General features: G+C 43.8%; 1 protein-coding gene across 1 annotated transcript; it reads left to right on the plus strand.

Annotated features, from left to right (window-relative positions):
• The first annotated feature begins 36 nt into the window (after window positions 1–36).
• Window positions 37–5,707, plus strand: INHBB (inhibin subunit beta B). Its single transcript, XM_085311002.1, has 2 exons — window positions 37–439; window positions 3,095–5,707. The coding sequence occupies exons 1-2, from the start codon at window positions 37–39 to the stop codon at window positions 3,868–3,870; spliced, it is 1,179 nt and encodes a 392-aa protein (XP_085167128.1). The 3' UTR covers window positions 3,871–5,707.
• The last annotated feature ends 17,821 nt before the right edge of the window (window positions 5,708–23,528 follow it).

Below are 23,528 nucleotides of genomic sequence, written 5' to 3' on the forward strand. Positions count from 1 at the left end.
GCGGCGGCCCCCAGCTCGGCCCCCCGCTCCTCCGCCATGGACGGGGCGGCTCGCCGGGGGGTGCTGGCCGCGCTGCTGGCCTGCGGGCTGCTGCTGCTGGGCGCCGCGGCCACCCCGACCCCGCCGGCCCCCGCCGGCGGCTCCCCGCAGGACACATGCACCTCCTGCGGCTTCCGGCGGCCCGAGGAGCCGGGCAAGGTGGACGGGGATTTCCTGGAGGCGGTCAAGAGGCACATCCTGAGCCGGCTGCAGATGCGGGACCGGCCCAACATCACGCACGCCGTGCCCAAGGCGGCCATGGTCACGGCGCTGCGCAAGCTGCACGCCGGCAAGGTGCGGGAGGACGGCCGCGTGGAGATCCCCAGCCTGGACGGGCAGGCGAGCGCCGGGCCCCCGGCCCACGACCCCATCTCCGAGATCATCAGCTTCGCCGAGACAGGTGGGCGCCGCCCTGTCCGCTGCCCCGTCCGCGGCCTGTCCCCTGCCTCTGCTGCCTCTTCCCCTGCCTCTCCCGCCCGGCCGCTGCCTGTCCCCCTGCTCGCTGCCCCCTCGACCACCCTGCTGCCCGGCCCCCGCAGTCACCCTGCCTGACCCCCTGCCTGCCTCGCCTCGCTCCTTTCCTTTCCCTGTCCATCGTCCTGCCGACCCTGCCTGTCCCCGTGCGAGCCCTGCCGGCGCGCTCCGCCTTCCCCTGCCCGGCCTCAGGCCGCTCCCCTGCACGTCCTTGCCTGTTCCCGCTGCCTGTCCCCCTGCCCGCGACGGGGGACGCAGCTGCTGGGCTCGCCCGCGTGTCCCCCACCTCTCCCGCTCTCCCCTATGCCCTGCACCGCCTCGCCCTGGTCCTGCCTGCCCCTTTCTGCCCTCTCCGTGTGTGCCCCTGTGCCCGGCTGCACCCTGCAGCTCCTGCCGGCACCCAGCCTCGCTGCCCCTGCCTTCCCCCCCGCAACCCTGCCGGCTGTGCTCGCCTTCGGGCCCCGTGCGTCCCGCTGTCCCTCCTCCGCCTGTCCCACTCCATCTCCTGCATCCCTCGCCTCGTCTGTCTGCCCTGCACGTTCATCTGGCTCCTTGAATGCGTCCGTCTGTTGCGACTTTCCTTCGCCTTTCTTCCCTTTCCGTTCATTTCCCATTTATTTAGCTTTTGTTCGCAGTGTTGGCCTTGTCTGTCTGTCCACTGCGTGCAGCTTCCTACCCGTGACGTGTCTACCCCCTCTCTGCCCGTCCATCCATTTACAAACTGTGCCATCCGTCCCTCCGCAGTATCGGCCATCTCTACCCGACCCGGCCGTTGCAGTTGTACCTCAGCTGGATCCCTTCAGCCCGGCTCCCCAGCCGTTTATGCAGCAACCGTTGTGCCCGTGAACTTTGCACATCTGGCCGTAACGCCATCACTCTGCGGATTAGCTCGCTCTTGTCTATCTGCCCATCTCTCCTTTTTCATCAGTCTGTCACTCAGTTCATTTCTTTCTCTATCTTCCTGTGGCATCTATACACCATTTGTCCACAAAATAAATCTCTCTCTATTCTATATGCTGCCCACTCGTTTTCTTTATCTACCCTCCCACCCAAAGCATATGCATTTACAGTATCTATGGGATTTGTTGCTTTATACGTATGCTAGTTATATTCACATCCAAAATTCATGGGCACACGTTCTCGTACAACACAAGTAACGTATATTGGTGCAACAGCACAGTGCTGTTCTTTTTCTGTCACTGTCATCGCAGTTTATAAAGAAGTTGTGCATTTACTAACGTACGGAAGGTTTTCTGAGCATGCATTTTGGGTTTTATTGTGTTTTAATAGGCCGTTGTTGCGAGATCTGTGGTAGGCTTGTAGTTCCATTTAGTATTCAATTAATTGCTTGCTTTTGTAACACTTCCAAATCTACTTTATGTAAAAAACATAGACAGACACAGTGAAAATTTTTGTCCCTGAAATATTGCGAAGTACCAAGTGGGCCCCGGAGGCATATTTGAACGGCACCTAGAGTAACAAATGAGGACACTGACTACGCAGAAAATCCCATTCAGAGGTTGACAAAAATCATAAAGATTCTTAGGAGAACAAAAGGAAGAACAATCTGCATTTGGCTCTGACAGAAAGAAGTCAAACAKATAAAGGCAGATGAGAAAATGCCTTTCCTGCAATAATTTTAAGTAGAGATCGGGAGAGTTCGATTCAAGCACCAGGATTACAGTCTCCGTTGGAAAGGCCAGCTTGTACATTAATCACCTCTGCCAAATTTAGTTAGGACTTAGAGTACAAAATTCCAGCAAGGACACCGGTATTTCTGAAACATTTCATGCAGCAGACTCTTTTGTTTACAAATAATGGGTTATGTCAGACATTTGGTGACATTTGGTTTACTGTGATAATTTCACTCACTTAATTCTGGTGTTATTGAAAAGTATATTGAGAACAGCCAGTAATGATACTATGATGACAGCAACGGCTTCATTTGATTGCCTCGTATGTGAGTTTATCTTTACAGGGGAAAATGCAAAGGTTGAGATTATTAATAGCGGATATTCTGTCAGATGAAGTGGAGGATAGCTTCATCTGTTGAACAAATAGGCTCGTTATTGAATGTTTTTTCCCTCAATCTTGTGAAGCTTCTCTGTTAAACTGAGATGAGAATATGTGAAAATTGAAACAAAATCCCTTGTTTGGCATTGACGTTTCAGTGGTTACTAAAGAGACYTTTCCTGTGAAAATCAGTGCGTGTCTGAAAGTTAAAACTATTCTTAAACTGACAAGATAGGAAAGTACAAATGCTGGTCTTTTCAAGGTACTGTTGTAACGTCTTTAAAGCTATCTGACTGGAAAAATCTAGTATTCTGGAGAGCCTTTACTGGTTTCTGTAGATCTGTCACATTCAACTATAGCCCGATTATGAACGTTACTGTGGGAAGTCCCTTTTCAATTCATTTCTGTTACAAATTCTGGATATCTGATTCAGTGCATGCCTTCTGGCTGATACAGTCTTTTAGCTCTTTTGATCAGCTGCGTTCTAGTGTTGTTTCTGAATCCAGAATAGCACAAAAGATGCATTTTCTTTTTGACTTAATCTTGGTGATCTCTCCTTATCTTGCAGACGATCTGGCCTCATCTAGAGTCCGCCTCTATTTCTTCATCTCGAATGAAGGGAACCAGAACTTGTTTGTCGTTCAAGCCAGCCTGTGGCTTTACTTGAAGCTGCTTCCATATGTCTTAGAGAAAGGCAGCAGGCGAAAAGTAAGAGTCAAAGTCTATTTCCAAGACCCGGACACTAGCAACAAGTGGAATGTGGTTGAAAAGAAAGTTGATCTCAAAAGAAGTGGTTGGCACACTTTTCCCATGACAGAGGCGATCCAGGCTCTGTTTGAGAAAGGAGAAAGGAGACTGAACTTGGATGTTCAATGTGAGGGCTGTGAAGAGTATTCAGTGCTGCCAATTTATGTGGACCCCGGGGAGGAATCCCACCGGCCTTTTTTAGTGGTGCAAGCCCGTTTAGCTGATAACAAACACAGGATCCGGAAAAGAGGTCTGGAGTGTGATGGCAGGACCAATCTATGTTGCAGGCAACAGTTTTACATTGACTTTAGACTCATTGGGTGGAATGACTGGATCATAGCACCATCAGGTTACTATGGGAATTACTGTGAAGGGAGCTGCCCGGCCTACTTGGCCGGAGTCCCAGGGTCAGCTTCCTCTTTTCACACCGCGGTAGTGAATCAGTACCGAATGCGGGGGCTGAACCCGGGCACCGTGAACTCCTGTTGCATTCCAACCAAACTTAGCACAATGTCAATGCTGTACTTTGATGATGAATACAACATTGTGAAAAGGGACGTTCCCAATATGATTGTGGAAGAATGTGGTTGTGCTTGATTTAAGGTGTGTTTTTTGGGGGGGAGAGAGAGCGAACATTCCCGTACTAGATGGTATTGGAGGAAGTTTCACTGTGTATCCAGGCATCAGTGTTGAAAAGTCACTGTGGAAAAGTTTGACTAAAAAAAAAAAAAAAAAATCATTTCACTTTGGTGTCAGGACAGTGGCAGTTTGTGGATCTTGGACACTTATATATTCTACCACTTATAAGTTAACGCTATGAAATATCTTAAAGACACACACACAAACACACACACACAGACACACACAACGTGCGTGCACACACACACACAGAGACAAACACACACACTCAGACACACACAGACACACACAAGGCAGCTTGAAAAAGGGATGTAAGTAAGAGGAAGTCAGTGACCAGTGACAATGTAACTAAATGCCTGCCAGTACAAGTGAATGGTTCAGCAGCTGTTTCCCCACCTGCTAGTGAAGTCAGACCGAAATGAGCTCCCTTTGCTCAGGCAAAAGCACAAACTAAGAGAACACAACATATTCTTGCACGCAGGTGTCAAAATGACCAAACTTAGAAATTAAAACAACAACAACAAAAAAGAAAGGCAAGAAAAAGAAGACTGTCGCCTCTTAGGTCTAATGGGAAGCTGCAGAACACCTGCCTTTGTAGGTGATCACTTCCTCTTAATTTAAATTTATCTAAATATAAACATCACAGATACCCGCATCTTCATACTGCACTTCCAGTAAGGAATCATGTGATAACACCAGAGCGAGCAAGCGAGAGAGAGAGAGAGGAAAGGAGACAGATACATAAGCAACTGCTGTATTTCTAACGTCAGACTGTTGCGAAGTCACAAGCTGGGCTGGCATTATTTGATGCTTTAACTGACCACTAGAAATCCGTGGATGGCTATACCTGTTGTGTCTCGGAAAAGGGGATTTGATATCGTATCTGGACTGTGTTGACCATTAGCATCTCTCACTGTTCTAAGAACAAAAAATCAAAGTTGCAATCTGTGTTCTTCAACAGGGGACTCAGCAAGGACACGTCACGTGGGGGAAAACAAACAAACAAACGCTACCACGACTAAACCAATGAACCCTAAAGAGGAATGACAGTAATACAGTGGAGACACTCTGAAAAAAATGCAGTGCATTTAATAACAGGCGAGGAACATTTTAACAAGTCTTGGAAAGGAGGAGAGAGGAGAGTGCTTTCAATTTCCTTACCAGGAGGTGTCAAGGATGGCCATAAAGATCAGAAAATAATGATACAGCATAGCACTTGCAAACTGCTTGAATGCACGTATAATAGCACTTGCAAATTTCAATGCCTTGAAAAGTGGTACTTGATAGTGCACTTATCTTTGCTCACTATCTAGGTAAACAGGTGCCGCATGAGCTATGCAATTTAAAGTGTTGACCCATACTAGACAAAACTGGACTTATGATATGACTTTTTTATATTTTTTTATACTTGAAATTAAATCTTTTGCTTCTTTTTTAAAGCGAATGATTGCTTTTAATGTTTGCACTGATTTAGTTGCATGATTAGTCAAAAAACTGCCATTTGAAAAAAATGTTATTTTTATAGCAGCAAAAAATGAATACAGTTAAATGTATTATACATAAATTTTGGAACCAAAGAGGCCAACATATTAGTTATAATTTTTATGAGATGGCAAAGCCATCATATATCATGTAGTCATACTGAGCAATCCCTCACAAGGCCTACCAATTATTTCAGGGTACAAAATGGATTCTGTTTGTTCTATTCAATGTCTTTTCTATACCATACGCACATGGAACATAGAGTGAAAAAAATGACTATTGTAGAATACATTACAATATGTGCATCCTTTAAATCCAATTTTTATGTTTATTTAATAAAGTTCCTTTTAGGTTCTGTTCCATAATAATTTAAACCAAACAATTTTCACTTAGATTTGCTGTTGAAGTATTTTACATTTGTGTACAGTTTAAATAAATAAATAAAAAAAGACTGAAAACTGGGTGTGCTTTTTTTTGCACTGTGTAACATCTGGAGAAACTTGGTTACTTTCCGCACCGAGTGTGGGTGCAGATGGTGAACTGTCGCATTAGACTGTATTCATATTAGTCATTGCAGAAAGCCTTGTCTCAGAGTTCAGCTGTTGTACTCTTTTTTTTCCCTTCTCTCTCTCTCTCTTTTTTTTTCTTTTTCTTTTTTTTTTTAACCATCTATATATGTAAGCATCTGCTTATTTGTATCTGCGTCAGTTAAGGGTCTCTCAAGCTCAGCTGTTTAACACCAGGGGAGCCTAAAAGGAGATATGGAAGAGAGTTCCGCATACCTGTTGGTAATTTAGATTAAGTTCCTGGTTCACCTGCTGTGGAAGAATGTAACTTCTTGTCTAGATCACTCCCTAATCTTTTAGAAGAGATAAAAAATCATGTAGAAAGTACTTCCAGGAAAAACACGTCAGAGCTCATTTTGATGAACATTTATTTTTAAATTAACTGGCACCAGGGAGGTATTTTTGCATAAAAATATGTCCTCTTAATTAATCAAAAAATAAGAATTTTGACAAATGCTCCTAGAAATTCTTGTCAGATATACATATATTTCTGTACTGATTTCATTGATCTTCACAGATAAATTTTTCCTCCTAGTGGTCTGACCACATGCATTTGAAGCTGACGGACTTTTGCTGACCTAGCAAACTTTAGGTCTGACCCTTTTTCAACCAAGTGTTGAAAAAGCAGGTTGATACAACTAACGATGGGTTCTAGCTACAATTCAAATTCAAGTGTAAAACTCTACTCACCTCCCCCCCCCCTTAAATCCAGACATTTGGATTTAAAGGTTTTGTTTCAGGAAACCTCTAGAAATAATTTCTGTGGCTGTGTCAAGAATCTGCTTCCCAGAACTTTCTCCCAGACCAAATTTTGGGGAATGTTTTACAGCTTTCTCACCACCTCTAACCACATTGTGTTGTCAAAGCCACTGCTAACCATTCTTAATCCATTTCCTAGCACATTTGTCTCCTATGTTTATTTCCTTGGTCAGTCTTCCTTCCTCAGCAAAGTGGTGCAGCATTGGGCTACCAGATGCTTTAACCTTGTTATCAGAGAGTTCAATAAATTCCCTTTGAAATCAGTGGCAAATATGCCTGCCTTCAGTCTGAAGGTATGTTTGACATAATGTGAACCAGTCTTTGTAAATGAGAACGGGCTACATTTTAAGAATGGGCTACATTCTTTAAAAAAATGGATATTTAGAAATCCAAGGCCCTGAAAGTTGGGCCTAGTTAGATTTTGTTCCTAATTGAGGGTTATTGGTTTCTGGGGTCGAATCCAAGCACCACGCCAGGGATTAGGACTCTCGTATTCTCCCACGGAGAGATCAAGATGTCTCAGAGAGGAGCTTAGATGCGGGCCCTGGTGAGCAGAGGTCTGGCCGTTGCTGAAAGGCTGTGAGAGGGGAACCAGGAGCAGAGGCAGCGATGCTCCTGCTTCCCCCTGCAAACCCACACCCAACCAGGCATCCTGGGTGCTTTCAAAGAGTTCAGCAGAAAACACTTCTTGGTAGAAAATGGTGCAACTGTTCCTCCTCTTCATTAGTGGTAAAATAATCACACTCAGCAAAAATGATTGCAGCCTTGCTGTAGCATGGACCCAATGGACAGTGTGAGCTGACTGGGGAAGGGAAGAGGGACCTGGATAGCCCCTGTCAGGTTCATTTTGGGGGAGAAAGGTGTACACTGGACCACCTGGGTGCAGAGAAACGGCCAAGAAGCAGATAACATGTTTTTCCCTTCCATTATGGTAAATTTGGATCTGTGAGGCTTAGTTCCCCAAGAAAATACAAGCTTACACCTTCCTTAAAGCTTGACATTTTTCTCTAAAGGATTCGGGGGTAGGAAAGAGGGATACTTTTCACAGCTTTCTTCTCTTGCGTTCCCTGCTGTGCCAGTTGACCCTGTGACTCTGAAGTTCACAAGGCAGAAATACAAAATGCAAAGAAGAATATCATCTGGGGACAGAAAGATCTGGATCGAGGTGTCCAGATCCTTTTCTTTTATACAAAACAGTGCCTGGAAAAGAGATGAGCAGAACACGCTCTGAGCTCCTGAGGCATGGAATTATTTGCTGGTTTGAACATACTGCTGAAAGCCAAGTATTCCTGAGGCCAGATGCTGATAACAACCTGTCATACAGATTTCTAAGGCTAAAATGAAATAAAACAGAAAAGGTATTTAATTTGGAAGGCCCAATTTGGGCTTAGTTTTTCAGAGATGTGACAAGGCTACTGTTCTCACTAGTATCTTTGCAGGGGGAAGGCTGCAGGAACTCCACTTTTTGCAACCTCCATCTCCTACATATCTGAAATTAGGCAAACTGAAAAATGACATACCCAAAATTGATGGTTGCTTTTTGAAAAATTTGGTCTGTATTTTTCTGTCTCTCATTCCCATCTTTATAAAGCTRAGAGTCTAGTTTCATTGCCTTACACTACACTAGGTACAATATTTAAAATACAATCTGAGTCAGGTCCAGACTCCCCTGAGGTTAAGTGTTTCTCGGGAGCGTCTGACAGATTTTGATTTTGATCCTGTAAATGCTAAATCATCATATTCTTTCACTGGTGTAGACTGAAGCTCTGGAGCTAGAAATTCTTCGTCCTTTACAATATTCTAGCACAGGCAAAAACCACCTCCCTTTGCCTGGAACTCCCACTGGTGTTAATGTGGACTGTGTGAAAGGAGTGACTGTCACGACGTGGTGCAACAGAGCACGTGGTGGATTAGCTCTGCATACATCATGTACTTCCACACATAATAGACACCTGCTTCAAAATTGCCAGGTCTCACCTGCTTTGCTTTATTACTTGTGTGAGATGAAGTCAGCAACTGAAACTAATTACTGCATTTCCCCTGCCATGGGATAAGAGGGAAACCCCTAACTGAATGAATCTTTCTTCTTCAAAAAAAATTTTTTATATATATAGTCTAAAAGAGGAGAGCCTGTTTCTGTTAATACTTGTGTCAGTCTGCGGATTTAATTTAGGGTAGCACCGGTAGAACTGAAGACAAACCAGAACTTAGTTTTCTTGAAATCATGACTGGGCCCAGCCCATTCCCAGCATTCCTAAAAAAGAATCCCTCTTTTACTTTAAAATCAGCAGCTAAATGATGTAGCCCAAGCCACTGATACTGCATGAGAAAGCAGAGGAAGAAGAAAAGGCACCTAACCTGGTCGTAAATGCAGAAAAGATCTTTTTGCATACACTGGAATTTGACCAGGAATTAGCAATCTCCTTCAGTGCAAAATACTACAGTAGGTTTCACTTGCTGGCATAGTCAATACCACTGAACCGAAAGCTGGATCTACTTGGATTTTCATAATATTGAGGGCCAATTTTATTTGGGTAACTTCATTGATTTCAGGGGAATTGTTTTTGATTYGTACTGGAATAAGTGGGAACAGAGTAAGGTTCTTTAATGTTCTTCCAGTTTAGCTCTTGGAATAACTTATATTTCATTATTATGTGTTTATGTAATTAGTGCAATTATATCCAATTATATAATTGGTACAATTACTCGGACTCATGTAACCACTGTGTATAACATTCCATGCTGTAAAATCTTTTACTCTGAGAAAAAAAAGTCAATATTACATGGGAGTCTTAATTTGTTTTTAAATCAAATTTAGGGCCTGACCACATGCAAGAAGTGACTAGTTCACATCAGTGGAGCTTCTCTGAGCAGGCAGCTTGCAGTCTTCATTACAGATATTGGGTTTTTAATCTGATTTGGTCAATTCTATTCAGCAGGCGCCCTCTTTGAAGGTGCGCAGCTCCAAACCAGTCTTCCCTGTAGAAAACAGATGTCAAGTTTTGACACACGAGCTGAATCAGCTGAGAGATRTGTGAAGCCACCAAGACCTGAGGCATGTCCATGTCTCCCTTCTGTTGGATCAGGTTTCATGCATTTGTGATCCATCGCTCTGGATTTTAAGACAGTGCTTCTACTAAATTCATAAGCTCCCTCTCCTTGGAAATATATGTGTATAGATATTTCCCCCCTCTGATTTGTTTTCAGGAGTCACTGTTGTGAAAGCTGGGAGACAGGGCAAAAGACACAGTGTTTTTAAGAATACTAAGTGTCTGTCGTGGGCAAAGTCAAGATGAATCTAACCAAAAATAAAGGGGGGGGGGAAGGAGAAAGGATGAGAAGAAAAGCTGAGAGGTGTATCAACTTCTCTGGGCTGGCAGGTCGAAGACAACCCAGGACTGGGCCGGCAGCGAGGGGCCTCTCCYGAGGATGGGGCAGTGCCGTCAGGTGCTGCGCGTTGGGGGCTGATGGGGCAGCTCCCACCTTCAAAAGAAATGCCCCGGTAGAGCCTGGCTCCTGAAGGACCATCCTGTGGCTCGGCTCGGCTCGGCGGGCACCAGGCAGGCGGGCGTGCTGGCCGCAGCCCTAAGATGGCGGCTGGCCGCAGCCCCAAGATGGCGGCCRGCGGCGCCTCGCCTCCTTCCCACAGTTGGTAAGTGCGCTCGCTGCTTGTTATTTTTCTGTCAAGCTCTGTTTCTGAGAATGGTCACATGCTATTGCCACGATGTGTTACTGTAAGCACTGTGAAGGTGGCTGCCCTCTCCGAGGGGGAAGAAGACRCGGCTGGGGAGCAAGCTGGTGACCTGTGCGCGTTGGCTGTGCTCGGGCTGGGGCGGCAGCGAGGCTCTGCCYGAGCGACGGCGCCTCTCGTCCCCCGGCGTCCCACCGGCGGGGGCGCCGCGTGCCCGGCCCTGCCGGAGCGCTCTGGCGCTTTCCGGAAGCCGAAGCTCAGGGCCCCGGGGAGCCRGCGGAGGCGGGTGCGGAAGCCGCCGGGAGCTGTGGGCTCCTGCAGCCGCCAGGCAGGGGAGATGATCGGGTTTGGGCTTTTCCAGGTCACTTCTTGGGTCTCTGCTTTTGGGAGTGACCCTCAGGGATGGTCATAACGCAAGATGCCATGCGTTAAAAATAAAATCAGCATCATTGTAAGCGAGGRCCTGAGGTGCTTGTGAAAGCAGGCAAACAGCTCCTATCTGTATTAATGAGAGCTGTATACGTGTGTATTTTGTGTCCAGTTGTGTGAATATAAAAAGTCTAGGAAATTCCACCTGAATGCGTGAAGAAACTTCTTCACTGTGAGAGTGACAGAGCACAGGGACACGCTGCCCAGAGAGGTTGTGGAGTCTCCTTCTCTGGAGATACTCGAAGCTGGCTTGGATGCAACCCTGTCTACCATGCTCTAGGTGACCCTGCTGAGCAGGGGGGTTGGACTGGATGATCTCCAGAGGCCCCGTCTGTGATTCTTTCTGTGCAATTATCTTCAGTAGTGATATTTTGTAAGACTGTGTAATTTGTGGGGTGGTTATGGGTGACTCATGAGTGTTTATTTGTGTCTTGTGTGTATTGTGTACACTTGGCTTGGTCAGGGTGGCATGTTTGCAYGGGTGATTGTGCGTTTGATGTGTAAACACACAAAATAGCTTTCTGCTGTATTAATGGCTAATAAAATGCATGTTTTTTTTTCTTTTGTGTGTGTGTGATCACTGTAATGGATAAGAGTTGACATAGCATAACTGACCACTGTTTTGAGCAGATTTCCTGACTTTTGAGTATCTAATTGAAAGTACATCCTCTTGCATTAGGTATGCAGTACCTAGGTGCCTCAGTGATAGCTTAGGAGAAGGCAGCTGGCTCTCAGATATGGCWGTGCTCCAGCCAGCTCCACATCCAAGAGAGTGCAGCAGACCACTTTTGCTCAACCCGTGTTTTGAAATTTTTCAGAAGCTGGTTTGGTCATAGCACAGTTCAAAGTAACCTGGGAGCTGCCAGTGGGCCCCAGTGCTGCTGTGAAAGCTGAGAAATAGCCAGAATATAATAGTGCTCTGGTCACGTGTATTGGGTCATACCTCTTGCACCAGGAGCTCCTGGGTGGCGCAGGCGGCCTGGATCTCACCGAAGTCTGTGCCAAGCATTTTCGGATAGCTATGTGCCTCTGAAGGGACAACAGGCACAGATGGGATTTAGGCTGACTCTTTATATTAGTGGCACACCATGGTGGCCAAATTTAATAGTACATGACAATGAATCAAGCCCCACGTTTCATTTTATGGATGGRTTCCCCTTACGTTGTTCTCATCTCYGTTTTGCCCCATTGACAATTCCAAATGTGTGAAGCTCAGAACACATTGCTTCCACATCCTATCTCCTTGGACTGTGTTATAGCACTGAGCAGGGAAAGTAAAGTGGTGTGTAAGTTTCTACTCCAAATGAAAGCTTTTTCTACTTTGTGCACCATAAATAGACTTTTAATTATGGGAAGTACATTTAAGTGCACCCTGGGATTTGAGTCCACACTTTGTCTGTTGGGCTGGTAAAAATGCTAGCTTTTACGGTAATTTTTCTTTAGCATCACCAGTTGCAGTCTACAGTTGCCAGATAAAACAACAAAAGTGATGGCGTACCATTCCATGTGCTCATGGCTGCCTGTTTCTTCTCCATAGCAAAGTTTCTTGTGACAATGTTGAACACTGGGACAATTCAATGCCTTGTGAATTACTAGGCTTAAAATCTCCTGGTGTTAATGTAAGGCTAGATTCAGTTATTCACACCTGCAGAAAGCACATTCAAAATCCTACCAAATTGGAATTCCCCAGTCAATTACAGTCATAAACAAGATGCAAGACTGCAGCAAGCAAAGTCTGTAGTACTTTTGGTGCAACGTCAGAGCCTAGCTGAAGATGCTGCTACTCCATTAGCTTCAATTTGGTTGCACCCGTTTGCACTAGGTGTGAATTTATCCTGTTGGCTTGAAGACAAAAACTCTGCTTCAGATCAGTCAGCAGCTGGGCTCTGGGTATTGTGTTCTGTGCGTCTCCGGAGCTGGTGATAACAGCTATTGTTCTTCTTTGCAATATGCTCATGGCATCAGGCATTATGACTCATGTCATAACGCCGTCGTGAGCCGTTTGTTCAATAATACAGCATCCGTATCGTGTCACTCTAGCAGTGTTCTTAATTCTTTCTATTATTAACTTCTATTTTGAAGTGTTTATGCTTGTAACATATCTTTTTGAATTCTCAATCTCCATAAGCTGGCACAAGTGGAGAAAATTTGTAAGTACACCTAAGAGTCTGACAATCTATTGGCCATATCTGGTCAGAAAAAAAACAAACAAAAATATACTTGTGTAAGGATTTTTTTTTTGGGGGGGGGGTAAGTAGTAAACAGTAATACAACTTTCATTAACACCTAGAAATGAAAGGAAAATGCTGGTGCTACTTTATTTAATTTTCTYACTGGTGTAGGACTGATTAGGTTTAACTATTAATGATACCAGAAAAAAGCAACTTGCTTTTTTTTCTTGACAACCAATTTTTAGCAACTTGTTAGTGCTGATTATTTTTTTTATTTATTTTTTATTTTATTTTTATTTTTTAGGCAGGAGTGTATCTCAGATCTTGAGATACTTTAAGCTATTTATGCATCTTTGGAGTCTTGCAGAAAATGAAGGACTTCCTTGGGTCTTCCTTTCTATCCACTGGCAGTAGAGAGGAGCAGGATCCAGCAAATAGTTGGATAGTGGACTTTCTGTCAAAGCAGTTAGAGTAGGAGCTCTTAGCCTATAAACAATTTTGGGTCGGGAACATCTGAAAAGTTTTTGTTGCTGCTGTTGTGTGTGGGTTTTTTTTTTTTTTTTTCCCCTCTGTCTGATCAGCCTAGCTTCTGGCAATGTTGTTATATAATGACTATCCAGAGGTGCCCTTCTGGAATCAGAAGAGTTTTAGAAGGTAAATGAAGCTCTTGTCTAATCTACTGAGATGTCTACAGTGATCTTCTATTGGGACTGTGAGTAAATYTTGCCATAATTGATAGGAACAGCTTTAAAAGAAAAGCAAAACAGATCATGAGGGAAAGAAAGAGCTGATAAAGCTTCTAGCATCAAGAGTGTACATGTTGAAACACTCTCATAATTATATATTTATTCAATCCAGTTAATACTACAGAGCTTGCAAAAAGGCCCCATAATTAGGGGTTATGAAAATGTCTGCATAGCAATAATATGGCACCTAAATATAGCATCTTTCCTCCTGAAGCACTTTACATCATTTAAGAACCATGGACTCAATTCACAGCTGGCATTCACAGGTGCAACCTTATTGATTTTGATGGAATAGTGCCATTTTTACCAGGGATGATTTTTGTCATAAAAGGAAGTCTTATCTATCCTATGGGCTTGTAGGGCTGCCCATCATAGTAGTATCTGCGTATCTTTCACATCAAATTAGTTGACAACAGCAAAATACCTAGCAGACTTCATGGAGTCTCTGCCACATCTTCCTTCTCTTACTGTAGAAGTCTTTGCTCAGGCTGAACTTATTTGTACTGTGTATTCTGAGAATCAAGAGAGAAGAGTTGGTGGTATCAAAGATGTATACAACAGGGTGATTTTTACATGTGTAAAGATGGCCAAGCTATGGTTTTGCTCAACTCCTCTGCCAGAAGCTGATTTCATAGTTGTATCCCCTGTACTGCGGGTGCTGGAGACTTGCACAGTTCTGAAAGAATACATCTCCTGAACACCCAGTTTGGATACAGGCATGCTTCTGAACATAGGAGGACCTGAATTATTGTTCAGTCATGGTACYTGTTATTGATGGGATGAGAAAGTACTGTTTTACATAATTTGAAAAGAGACTTTGAGGCTGCTTCAATCACTTAAAAATTGCAAATGAACTTTATCCAAATTGGAGTTTAGCCAGGTTACCAGGACTTAAGGCTCAACATCCCTGGATTCTTTAGTACCAGAGTAGGACCTGGAGATTTTTAGTGTACTTTCCTGCTGCTTCACAGGTTTCCTATAAAACTAAGGACAAGCCTTTAGCTGCTTCTTTTCATTCCTTATAACGTGGGAAAGATGGTGCTTCCTGAGCGTAAAGTGAAAGGGTCATAATGAGGCCCCAAAAGGAAAGCAGAAGGAAATGGTTTTATACTTCAGTCATATTTGTCAGTACCTTGAATACCACGTACAGTTCTGGATTGCTCATCTCAAATGTAGTGAAACTTGGAATAGTTTAGAGAAAAGATAAAGATGATCAGAATGGCTTCCACATGAGGAAATGGGCTGAGGCTCTTCAGCCTGAAAAGAAGAGGTTTAGGTAGGGTAGGAAAGAATTCTGCAAGGTGTCAGGGACAGTGCCAAGGTGGGTGCTCACCATTGCTTCTCTTGCCGTACAAGARTTAAGGTCATTGAATGAACTAGAAGAGGCCAGGCTGAAAGCAAATAAAAGAGGGTGTTCTTTGTGGGACTGGTAGCGGACGTGTGGAATTTGCTACCAAAGGTTGCTGTGGAAGCTAAAGCTTCTAGAGTTCAAGGGGTGACTGGACAAGTTTGCGTAAAGAAATGTGTGGAGGATTACTAAGTAGCTAGAAACCACATCTGGCTTAGGAAATACCTTCATCTGAAAATAGCTGGAGGCTAGCAGAATTGTRAGGAAAATAACAGAAGTGGTTGCCTTGCTTTTACTATTTTCTAGGCATTTGACCAGTGCAGGGGACTGAATGCTGGGCTAGGTAGATCCATATGACCATTCTTAYGTTGTTACCCAATGTGCCAACCCTGCTATGCCAGCTGTTGTGGTTGGCTGACATAAGTCATTGCTCCATAGGTGTTGCGTATTCCAATTCTCATCAGCTCTTGACTAGAGGAGTTAGTCTTAGGTTGTTGCCTCTAAAAAGCCTGGGTTCAAATCCTTGGTGAAACCCATCTGGATGTTGTTTTGTACTGGAATACTAGTTTACCATTAATGGAGGGGAGAGACTGCGGAATACTGAAAATCGGCCCCATTTCCTGTAATAACTGATTTTCCTTGGAGGYCTCTTGTCCAAAGCTTTACAAGACAGACCCTGCATAGCTTCAGAGTTCTGAAAGGATYGAGGAGCTGTAAAGTCTTATTGTGAAAGAGAATAAATTATATTGAGCAACTCCTACACACACACRTACAGGAGGAAAAGATTTCACCTCCTCCCATAATATCAGATTGTTGATATTCCCTGCATAGAACTGTAGGGAATAAACAAATGCATTCATTAGCATTTACCAAGTAAGGTGAACTGAGGACAGAATATCAGCCCAGATATCCAGGCTTATCTCTGAATTTCCTGGATTTTATGGGTTTAAGTCTGACTCTGAACAGGTCTTAAGGGCGTTTTTGGGTGGATTAGAAGGGTCTGTGTTTGGACAGTCCCATCTATAGTACCTATGGGATTGTACAAAGCTCTAGTTTTACTATTTGTATCTGTTTTTAAATCCTGCTATTCGTTTGCCTGAGTCAAACAGCTTTCAAACTGGAATTAGAATTGGGTACATAGCACAAGAGGAGAGTACACATCTGGAAAGAGCTTGAACGATTCGACCAACACTGCACAATGTTGGAAAACAAACAAAAATCTCTCTAAAATGTGTTCTGCAGATGGATCTTTATATATCTCTTCCTCCATTATTTTAACGCTGAAAACTCATCTTTAACAAAAAGTCATTCAGCACAATAACAGCAGGAAAATGACTCAATGGAAGTAATTTTCTGGGATATCTTTCTGTCTGGGTCAGAGCACAATTTCTTCTGTGATGAGAGATTGCTTCTCTCGTGGTGGCTGCAATGTAGGAAATGCTATTTTCTTCATCAGTGTCTTCTGCTGAGATTGTACTTGATGAAGTTTTAAATTTACGAGGTATATCTCTCTAGGAGCAATTGCTTGTATAGGGCACTCTTGTGGGCTTGCAGAGTTCAACACAGAAAGCGCTACGTGGTTTGGGCGGCCAATCCAAGCTCCAAAGATGGTGTGCTTGTTGCAAGCTTGTGCCAAGCCATCTGTAAGATTTGTCAGATAAATGTGACTAGCAAAGTGGCACTCGTGAGCAGATGAAGGGAAATTCCCTAGGGGATTCTTTATTCACTCATTAGGAGAGACAGGGGGAAAATTCATTGTTTAGCTGTTCAAAACTCAAGTGAACATTTGACACTGAATAATCTTTTAACGGAGGGCACAGATTCTGCGCTGGAGGCAGACCRTTATGTTCTGCGTATGGTGCTTACCTTGATGAAGAAAGATAAGGATATCTGAGTTTCTCTGAGTCTTCATTGTATTTCGCCTTGTAACTGCCTCCCCTCCCTGGGGTAGCCTTATTCAAAGGGAGCTAAGGCACTGAGTAGCCTGGAGTTGCATAGTTGCTCTTTACATATGTGTAGCCCTAATCTTAAATGGAAAAGACCGACCCCTGCCCCAGGAAGTACTGCCTGCTCACCAAGTATGTTCTGCTCGTGGTTTGACGTTCGCTGTTTGATGGGGCAGCTTTTCAATGGGAATCAAATCTTACCTGCTCTAGTTGCAAGGCTGACTTAAATGTGATGACTCACAGAGCAAACTTACCRAGATCCTGCCCTCGAAGAAGGATGGGAGCTTTGATGTTGACTGCAGTGTGAGCTAAAGTGGGCCCACAGTCCATGTTGACAAGAAACAGCTCGCCAGTCTCATAAATTTTCTACAGAACACCTTCAGTGCAACTCACTTTGCTTCACTGAAGGGAGTTTTTGATCTTGAAAATGAATAATTCAGGCTCCCATGACTAACCTCCCCAGGCAAGTTCCTTTAGGCAAAGCCCTTGGTTGTTCTTTTTTATTTTTGTGGTGAGACACAGAGGTTTTATGGCATCTCCTTTAATATGCTGACAAGGGCATGTGTGGGTATCTGCTGGCACAGTCCAGTTATTCTGTTCCAGTTGCTGTCACTCAAATTCCATTTATGTTTAGGTTTAAACTAGAGTTTTGAAAATTAATGGGAACYTCAGATTCATCCTTTTGAAAGCAAYGTTGTTTGAATTGCACTAGTAGGGATCTTTTCCTCCCACGAAGGATTGGATGAGGGGACTAGGCTGGCAGTTAGGGAACAGGAGAAAGGGGCTTGCAGTGTTCCCAGTTCTCCACACTCCACCATGGGGTGAAGGCCAGTACAGGTCCCAGTCTTCAGGGAGACTGATTCAGCGGAGAGCACAGCCAGTGAGGGGGGCATGGGGAGAAGTTTTTTTCCTACTGAGTCCCATGAAACTAGGCACTCAAAAAGCTTGCTGCTGTAGGGCATTGTGAAAGATTCAGATGTTTTCTTCTTATTTACATAGGTCAAGAGCAAAACCAAACTGACAAATCCAGAAATCCATTGTTCCATAAAAGGCCCCAAATCCACATTTAGCAGCTTCAGTTTGTGGGCAGACTTTAAAAAGCTGAACCACTCGGCAGCTCTAGTAAGCTTCAGAGAGACAAGAAGCAATATCTGACCTCAGATGGTAGTGTGTGAAATATAAGATGTTATCAGTGAATATTTATCAGTGAATAGGTCATTTGCCAGACAGCAGGATTCATTGGTAAAAAGCTACTTGTGAATTTGGGTTGAGTGCACTAGATAGCTGGAAAAATAAGGATATTCCCACTATAACTCTAGCCCTCTCTTCAGCTTTGGTGTAAATGGATGAACTTCTGTTGACTCTAATATAATGTTGCCTGTTCATGAGGCCCTTTTCTCTTCCTCTTTTCCTCTTCTTTTCCTCTTTTTCTTTCTKCTTTTTTTCTTTTCCTCTTCTCTTATGTATATACACAGGGAAAAGTCACATCACAAGAGATCTTTGATGTTTTAGTATACCCTGGCATATTGATGGATACATCCAGCGGAGAAGAACGATCTGAGACACTTGGGCTGCCTTTGTGCTTTGCTGGAGATTTGCTGTGTAACCTCGAGCAAATCTATTAATCTCCCAGTACCTCAATTCCCCAAATGCAAAATTGAGATAATAAAACAYAACTCCCTTAGCAGGGTAAACACATTAAAAAAAAATGCACTTAAAAGCATTTGGGTACTAGATTAATGGAGACCTATATCTTGTGGGGAAGATTTGTTGTATTATAAATAATACATCTTCACAATTATTCCATTTAGTCCGCCTTGAAGCCTTCAAAGACATACCACGCAAATGTTTACTGGCACTGTGTTCCCCCCCTTTTATTGGCCAACAGCATGTTTAGACCAGACTTTGCTGTGGCAGAGTATTTCATTGCATTGCACATGGCAAATGGCTCTTTTACTGTAAAAGTTTTTTTTTTTTTTGAGAATACTCCAAATAAAGTTGTACTCAGCAAAAGCCTGTGCACCTGGAATGGCTGTCTCTGAGCAGTTTTTCCTTGCAAAGTGTTCAGTATGTTTCAGCCTGAAGCTTTTGACTGAAATAGAGAGTAAAGGAAATTTGGTGTATACCAAGGACAAACTCTTAAAGAGTGAGTTAACTTTGCAGACCACCTGAAAGAACGTGGGTACGTCTCAGCTCAGTTAAGCAAACCTGGTGCCAAGATGTCCCAGACAAAAAAGCCAGTGTTGCAGAGAGCCGTTGAATTACCTAGAGTACAAAGTGGAGGTCTGGGGGACTCCCACCACCACGTAAGTGCACAGAAGCTATTCAAGCCATTAGACCACCCACTGTTTTAGCAGTGTTACTTAGCTTCCCTGGTCTCTGTAATTACTCTTGTCACATTACTGAGGATAACACAGAAATATTGCAAGCATTCACCTTGAACTTGGAGTATTGAGGCTGGTGGGGGAGGAGGGAAAGGGCTCTACAGAAATTAAATGAAGGGTCTGATTCTTGCTCCAACTGGGCTAGTTTTACACTGATTTTAGTCTCTGTTAGACTAATTCCTCTTTGATATCGATGTCAAAGCAGGCCTGAACTGTGTGTGTGTGTGTGTGTGTGTGTGTGTGTGTGTGTGTGTACCTGGGGTGGGGTGAAGCATGTTTGCCTGCCTAAGACACGTGTATGAGGGTATTCTGAGGAAAGCAGAAGCCTGGTATAGGCATTGCTTTAGCACAGATAAGAATAATGTTAATTATTTTTTGTACAGTAAAAATCTAGTGTGATGTAGAGAAGAATAAAAGCTTTGTTTCTGTAATCAGGATATCAAACTGAGAACTGCGTATGTTTCCCACCTCTTTCTGATAGGGACATTTCTAAACAATTGTATTTTGTTATGCCCTCTAAAAGTTCTGCTTCAGGCCACTAGAGATAGGAAGCTAGGCTGGGTGTCTTGATAGCATGTGGGCTTTTCRTGCTCCTACCTCCAGCAATGAGGGGGAAAAAATGGAATACAGCTATGAGAATTGTGGGGACAGATCATCTTGGATCTGTTTGTCTTTGCACAGTTCGAGATGTGTTGTGCAGCTGGCCAGGAATGGTTGAGTATCAGGAGAGTTGGTTTTTTAACCTCTGCCCTGCAGCAGAGGAACTATAGAATTGCTCTTTTGGTGCCTGCTGCTTCAATTGTAAAGTAATGCTTTTGGTGGAGGGTGCCAYGGAGGAACAGCAGCAGCGCGAAAGTATGGAGAAAAAAAAGCCCTGAGATCAAGATTAGCTGAGAAGAGGGCATTCTGCATCAAGCATTAGCAGCTGACAGGCTTCCTGATCTGATGCTAACAGAAACCACAGTGGTGTTCACTTTAATCTCCAGCAAACACCTATGAACTGGATAAGAATGAAAAGTTAATCTCTTGGGAGCAGTTTAGGAAGAGTGAGTATGTGCTACTCTGTAGTGCTCCCAGTAGAGCTGGGCAGTGACTCTGGTAGGCGATACTGGACACGACTGCGGGTGCTTTGGGTTCAGTTGTCTGGTTTCTCACTCACTTGAGGTGTGACAGTAAGCAGATCTCTGAATCTCTCTGTAGGCTTATCTGTGGCTTGCATGGACTGTATTAGTCAGAGGAATTAAGGTTTGGTTGTCTTTGACCTCCAGCTGGGATACTATCACTGAGAAGGTGGCATTAACTTGTGCGTAGCCAGGCATGCTGCTGGGACTGCACTTCTGGTGATACAGTTCATCACATCTGTTCCACAGCAAAGCCAAGACAGCCCAAGAATTGTGTCTTAATAAAGGAGAGAGAAACACTTGCATTATTTAGTCTGTTGTGGAGAAGCCCATAGAGAAAAGACTAGGTAAGAGCAGATACCTCCAGTAACGGGGAGTTATCTCTGGGTGGYGTTAAACTGGCAGTTGCCTTTTGTGTTCATGACTGCTACTGTTGCTACTACATACTCATAAAAAAAAAAAAATAAAAAAAATCGTTGGCCTCTGTATCTTGGATATCTTACTATGTCTCTGTGCCCTCAGTCTACCRGTTAACAAAATCTGTATTCCTGAAAAAATATGACAAATTATCCTGGATATTCCTTTGATTTCTTTGATATTGTGGCTTTACTTCCTATTGTGGTTCAGATTATCTCCACTAGTGGTTCCTTACACTTCGTGCTTTCTCCACTCAAATCATTTGAAAATRTGTGTTGGTCTTAACTGTTTTGGGGACATTAAATCTTACGATGCAAGGTTGCTAACTCCTCTATCTTGTGATCATCTGTTACCTAAACTAGACTAGTAAACAACAAAGAGGAAGAGTGGTAGTGCTACTCTACTATGTGTATGTATAGCACCTAGCACAGTTGGGAATATATATTACTGACACTGCTATAGTGTGTGGGGACCTTATTGCTCTAGGCACTACACAGGCAGAGAACATAATGCAGTGCCTTACCAAAGAGCTTATACACCAAACGTAGTTAAGGATGAATTGAGAAACATGGGTCTGTGGAGCGGGTGCTGATGGCTGCTGGAGGCTGAGGATGRGCATTTGAATTTCCCTAGGAAAGATGCTCCGAGAGGGATGCAAGGGGCAGCAGCCAGGCTGTGACAGATGCAGGGAGAAGAGTGGCCCACAGCAGAGGCAGAAAGCCAAGGAGATGGTAGCTATGGCAGACAGTGTTAGAGGGGGGTGGTTCTTGCAGTGGGGTGGGCTAAAACTGTAGTGTGAAGAGCTGGGGAGAGCGAGAAAAAGGAGGAAAAGCTGAAGTCAGTATGGGAAAATAAAACAAGGTCAAATAAGAGTCAAAGGTGGGGAGGCAGGTGAGAAACTTCTGTGTCTCAGGCCAGCGGAGTGAAGGGGGCAGTTGCAAGATGATGAAATTGCACTGTATCCTTGCCTGCTTTCCTCAGCAAGAAATTGGTGCCGTGCCATGCAAATAAGTGGGAGGTAGGGAGGTTGAAGGAGTGAGTCAAAAGCTCAGGGAAAAGGTCTGAAACTGTAGGAGGGAAGGTTCATTTACACTGGAGGAGCAAAGCTTCCTAGAGGAAATGGCAAAGCAAGAGAAACGAGTATGAAGACAAGGAATAAAAATCCCAGCCTCACTGCAGAGGGCAGGTGGCCTTCAGCGAATGGGCTGTGCAAGCGGCCAACGTACAAGGGAAGGCAGGCAACTGAGGTGCAGCACGGCCAAGGAGATTGCATTAAAACATGAACACTTGATGTGTTTGGTGGTCGTTGATGTTTTCTCAGATTTTTCTACRTAGTTTTTGTAGAGACTATCAAATATTTTGGAAGACCTTACTGAGAAAGGACGGAGATGGAATAGTAGATTCACATAGGTAGGCAAATGGTTCAAAGTGTTTGTGGTGATGATGCTGTTTCTTTCACAGCAGAATTTGGGGAACAATTATAAAAGCTGAACCTGCATTTCTTATTTTAACATGCATATGTGTTTATACGAATAGAGTGGAGCTTAACACCTAAATAGGCATGGAAAGTGAGGAAAGGATACTGAAAACATAGATTAAATAGCTTCATTATGAATTATGTGGATTCAAATGTGAAATCTGCAAGCACAGCTTGCTTCAGTGTAAATTCAGTTTATTTCAGTTTAGTTTATGCCCAACCTTGAACTGCACCTGAGTGAACTTAGCCTAAAGAGAAGTGTGTCTGTACAAAGGCTCTTGCCAGAGTTTTAAAAATAATTAAGTTAAATTAGTGCAGCTTTTACTTATAAGCAAAGATGTATGTTACAATGGAAAGTAAAATAACTGGACCTCTAGTTCAGCATATATATTACAAGTCCAACTTTTACAGTAGGAAAATCAGTGCAATTAGGGGGAGATGGAGGGTACATTGGCATATGATGAGGTTAATTTTTTGGTCTTTGTCATTCTTCTGCAAGATTTGTAGATTGTGGGGGAAAGGAAGCCAAGGGAAGATGCTCTCCTTAGAGTATGGGAGACTAATGAAGAAGTGTTTTTATTGCAAGGGCTTTGAGAGCCTGAGCTTTCAATGCCGTAGAGATTGTCATCTATAAATGGACAAGTTTCCCTGTCATTCTTTCTTCTCCTCTCTCCTTTCCAATCCCAGTGTGGAAAAGTGTGACTGGAAATGCACCACCTGCATTTGTGAGTTGCTTTTTTTCCTCCCCTCCGGGCTGTGGAGGCTCAGATCCTTCCACTGCAAAGGAAAGAGCTAATAACCYTCTGGAAGGGCCACCAGGCCTGATGATGTGCCAGGCTGACTGCTCTCTCCATTCCCATGCACTGAGGTGCCTATTTGTCTTGCTTTAGGGGATGCTCTACTTGCAAAACTTTAATCAGCAGCACATTATGGTTTTGGCCAGTGCAGTTTATGGTGGTGACACAGTATATTTATTTTCAATGTGGAATCAGCCTGTGCCTGATTGAACAATGTATGAGTAAAAGATATGGAAATCAGAACTGGTTTTGCTTGCTGCCCAACACAGACAAGAATAAATA

This window comes from Rhea americana, unplaced genomic scaffold (genome assembly GCF_003343005.1).
Source record: "Rhea americana isolate MKP2758 unplaced genomic scaffold, rheAme1 scaffold_33, whole genome shotgun sequence".
Lineage (NCBI taxonomy): Eukaryota > Metazoa > Chordata > Aves > Rheiformes > Rheidae > Rhea > Rhea americana.

Coding starts and splice junctions, on each gene's coding strand:
- INHBB (XM_085311002.1), top strand. CDS start 37: ATGGACGGGGCGGCTCGCCGGGGGGTGCTGGCCGCGCTGCTGGCCTGC. Junction 440..3,094: donor CATCAGCTTCGCCGAGACAG/GTGGGCGCCGCC, acceptor CTTATCTTGCAG/ACGATCTGGCCTCATCTAGA.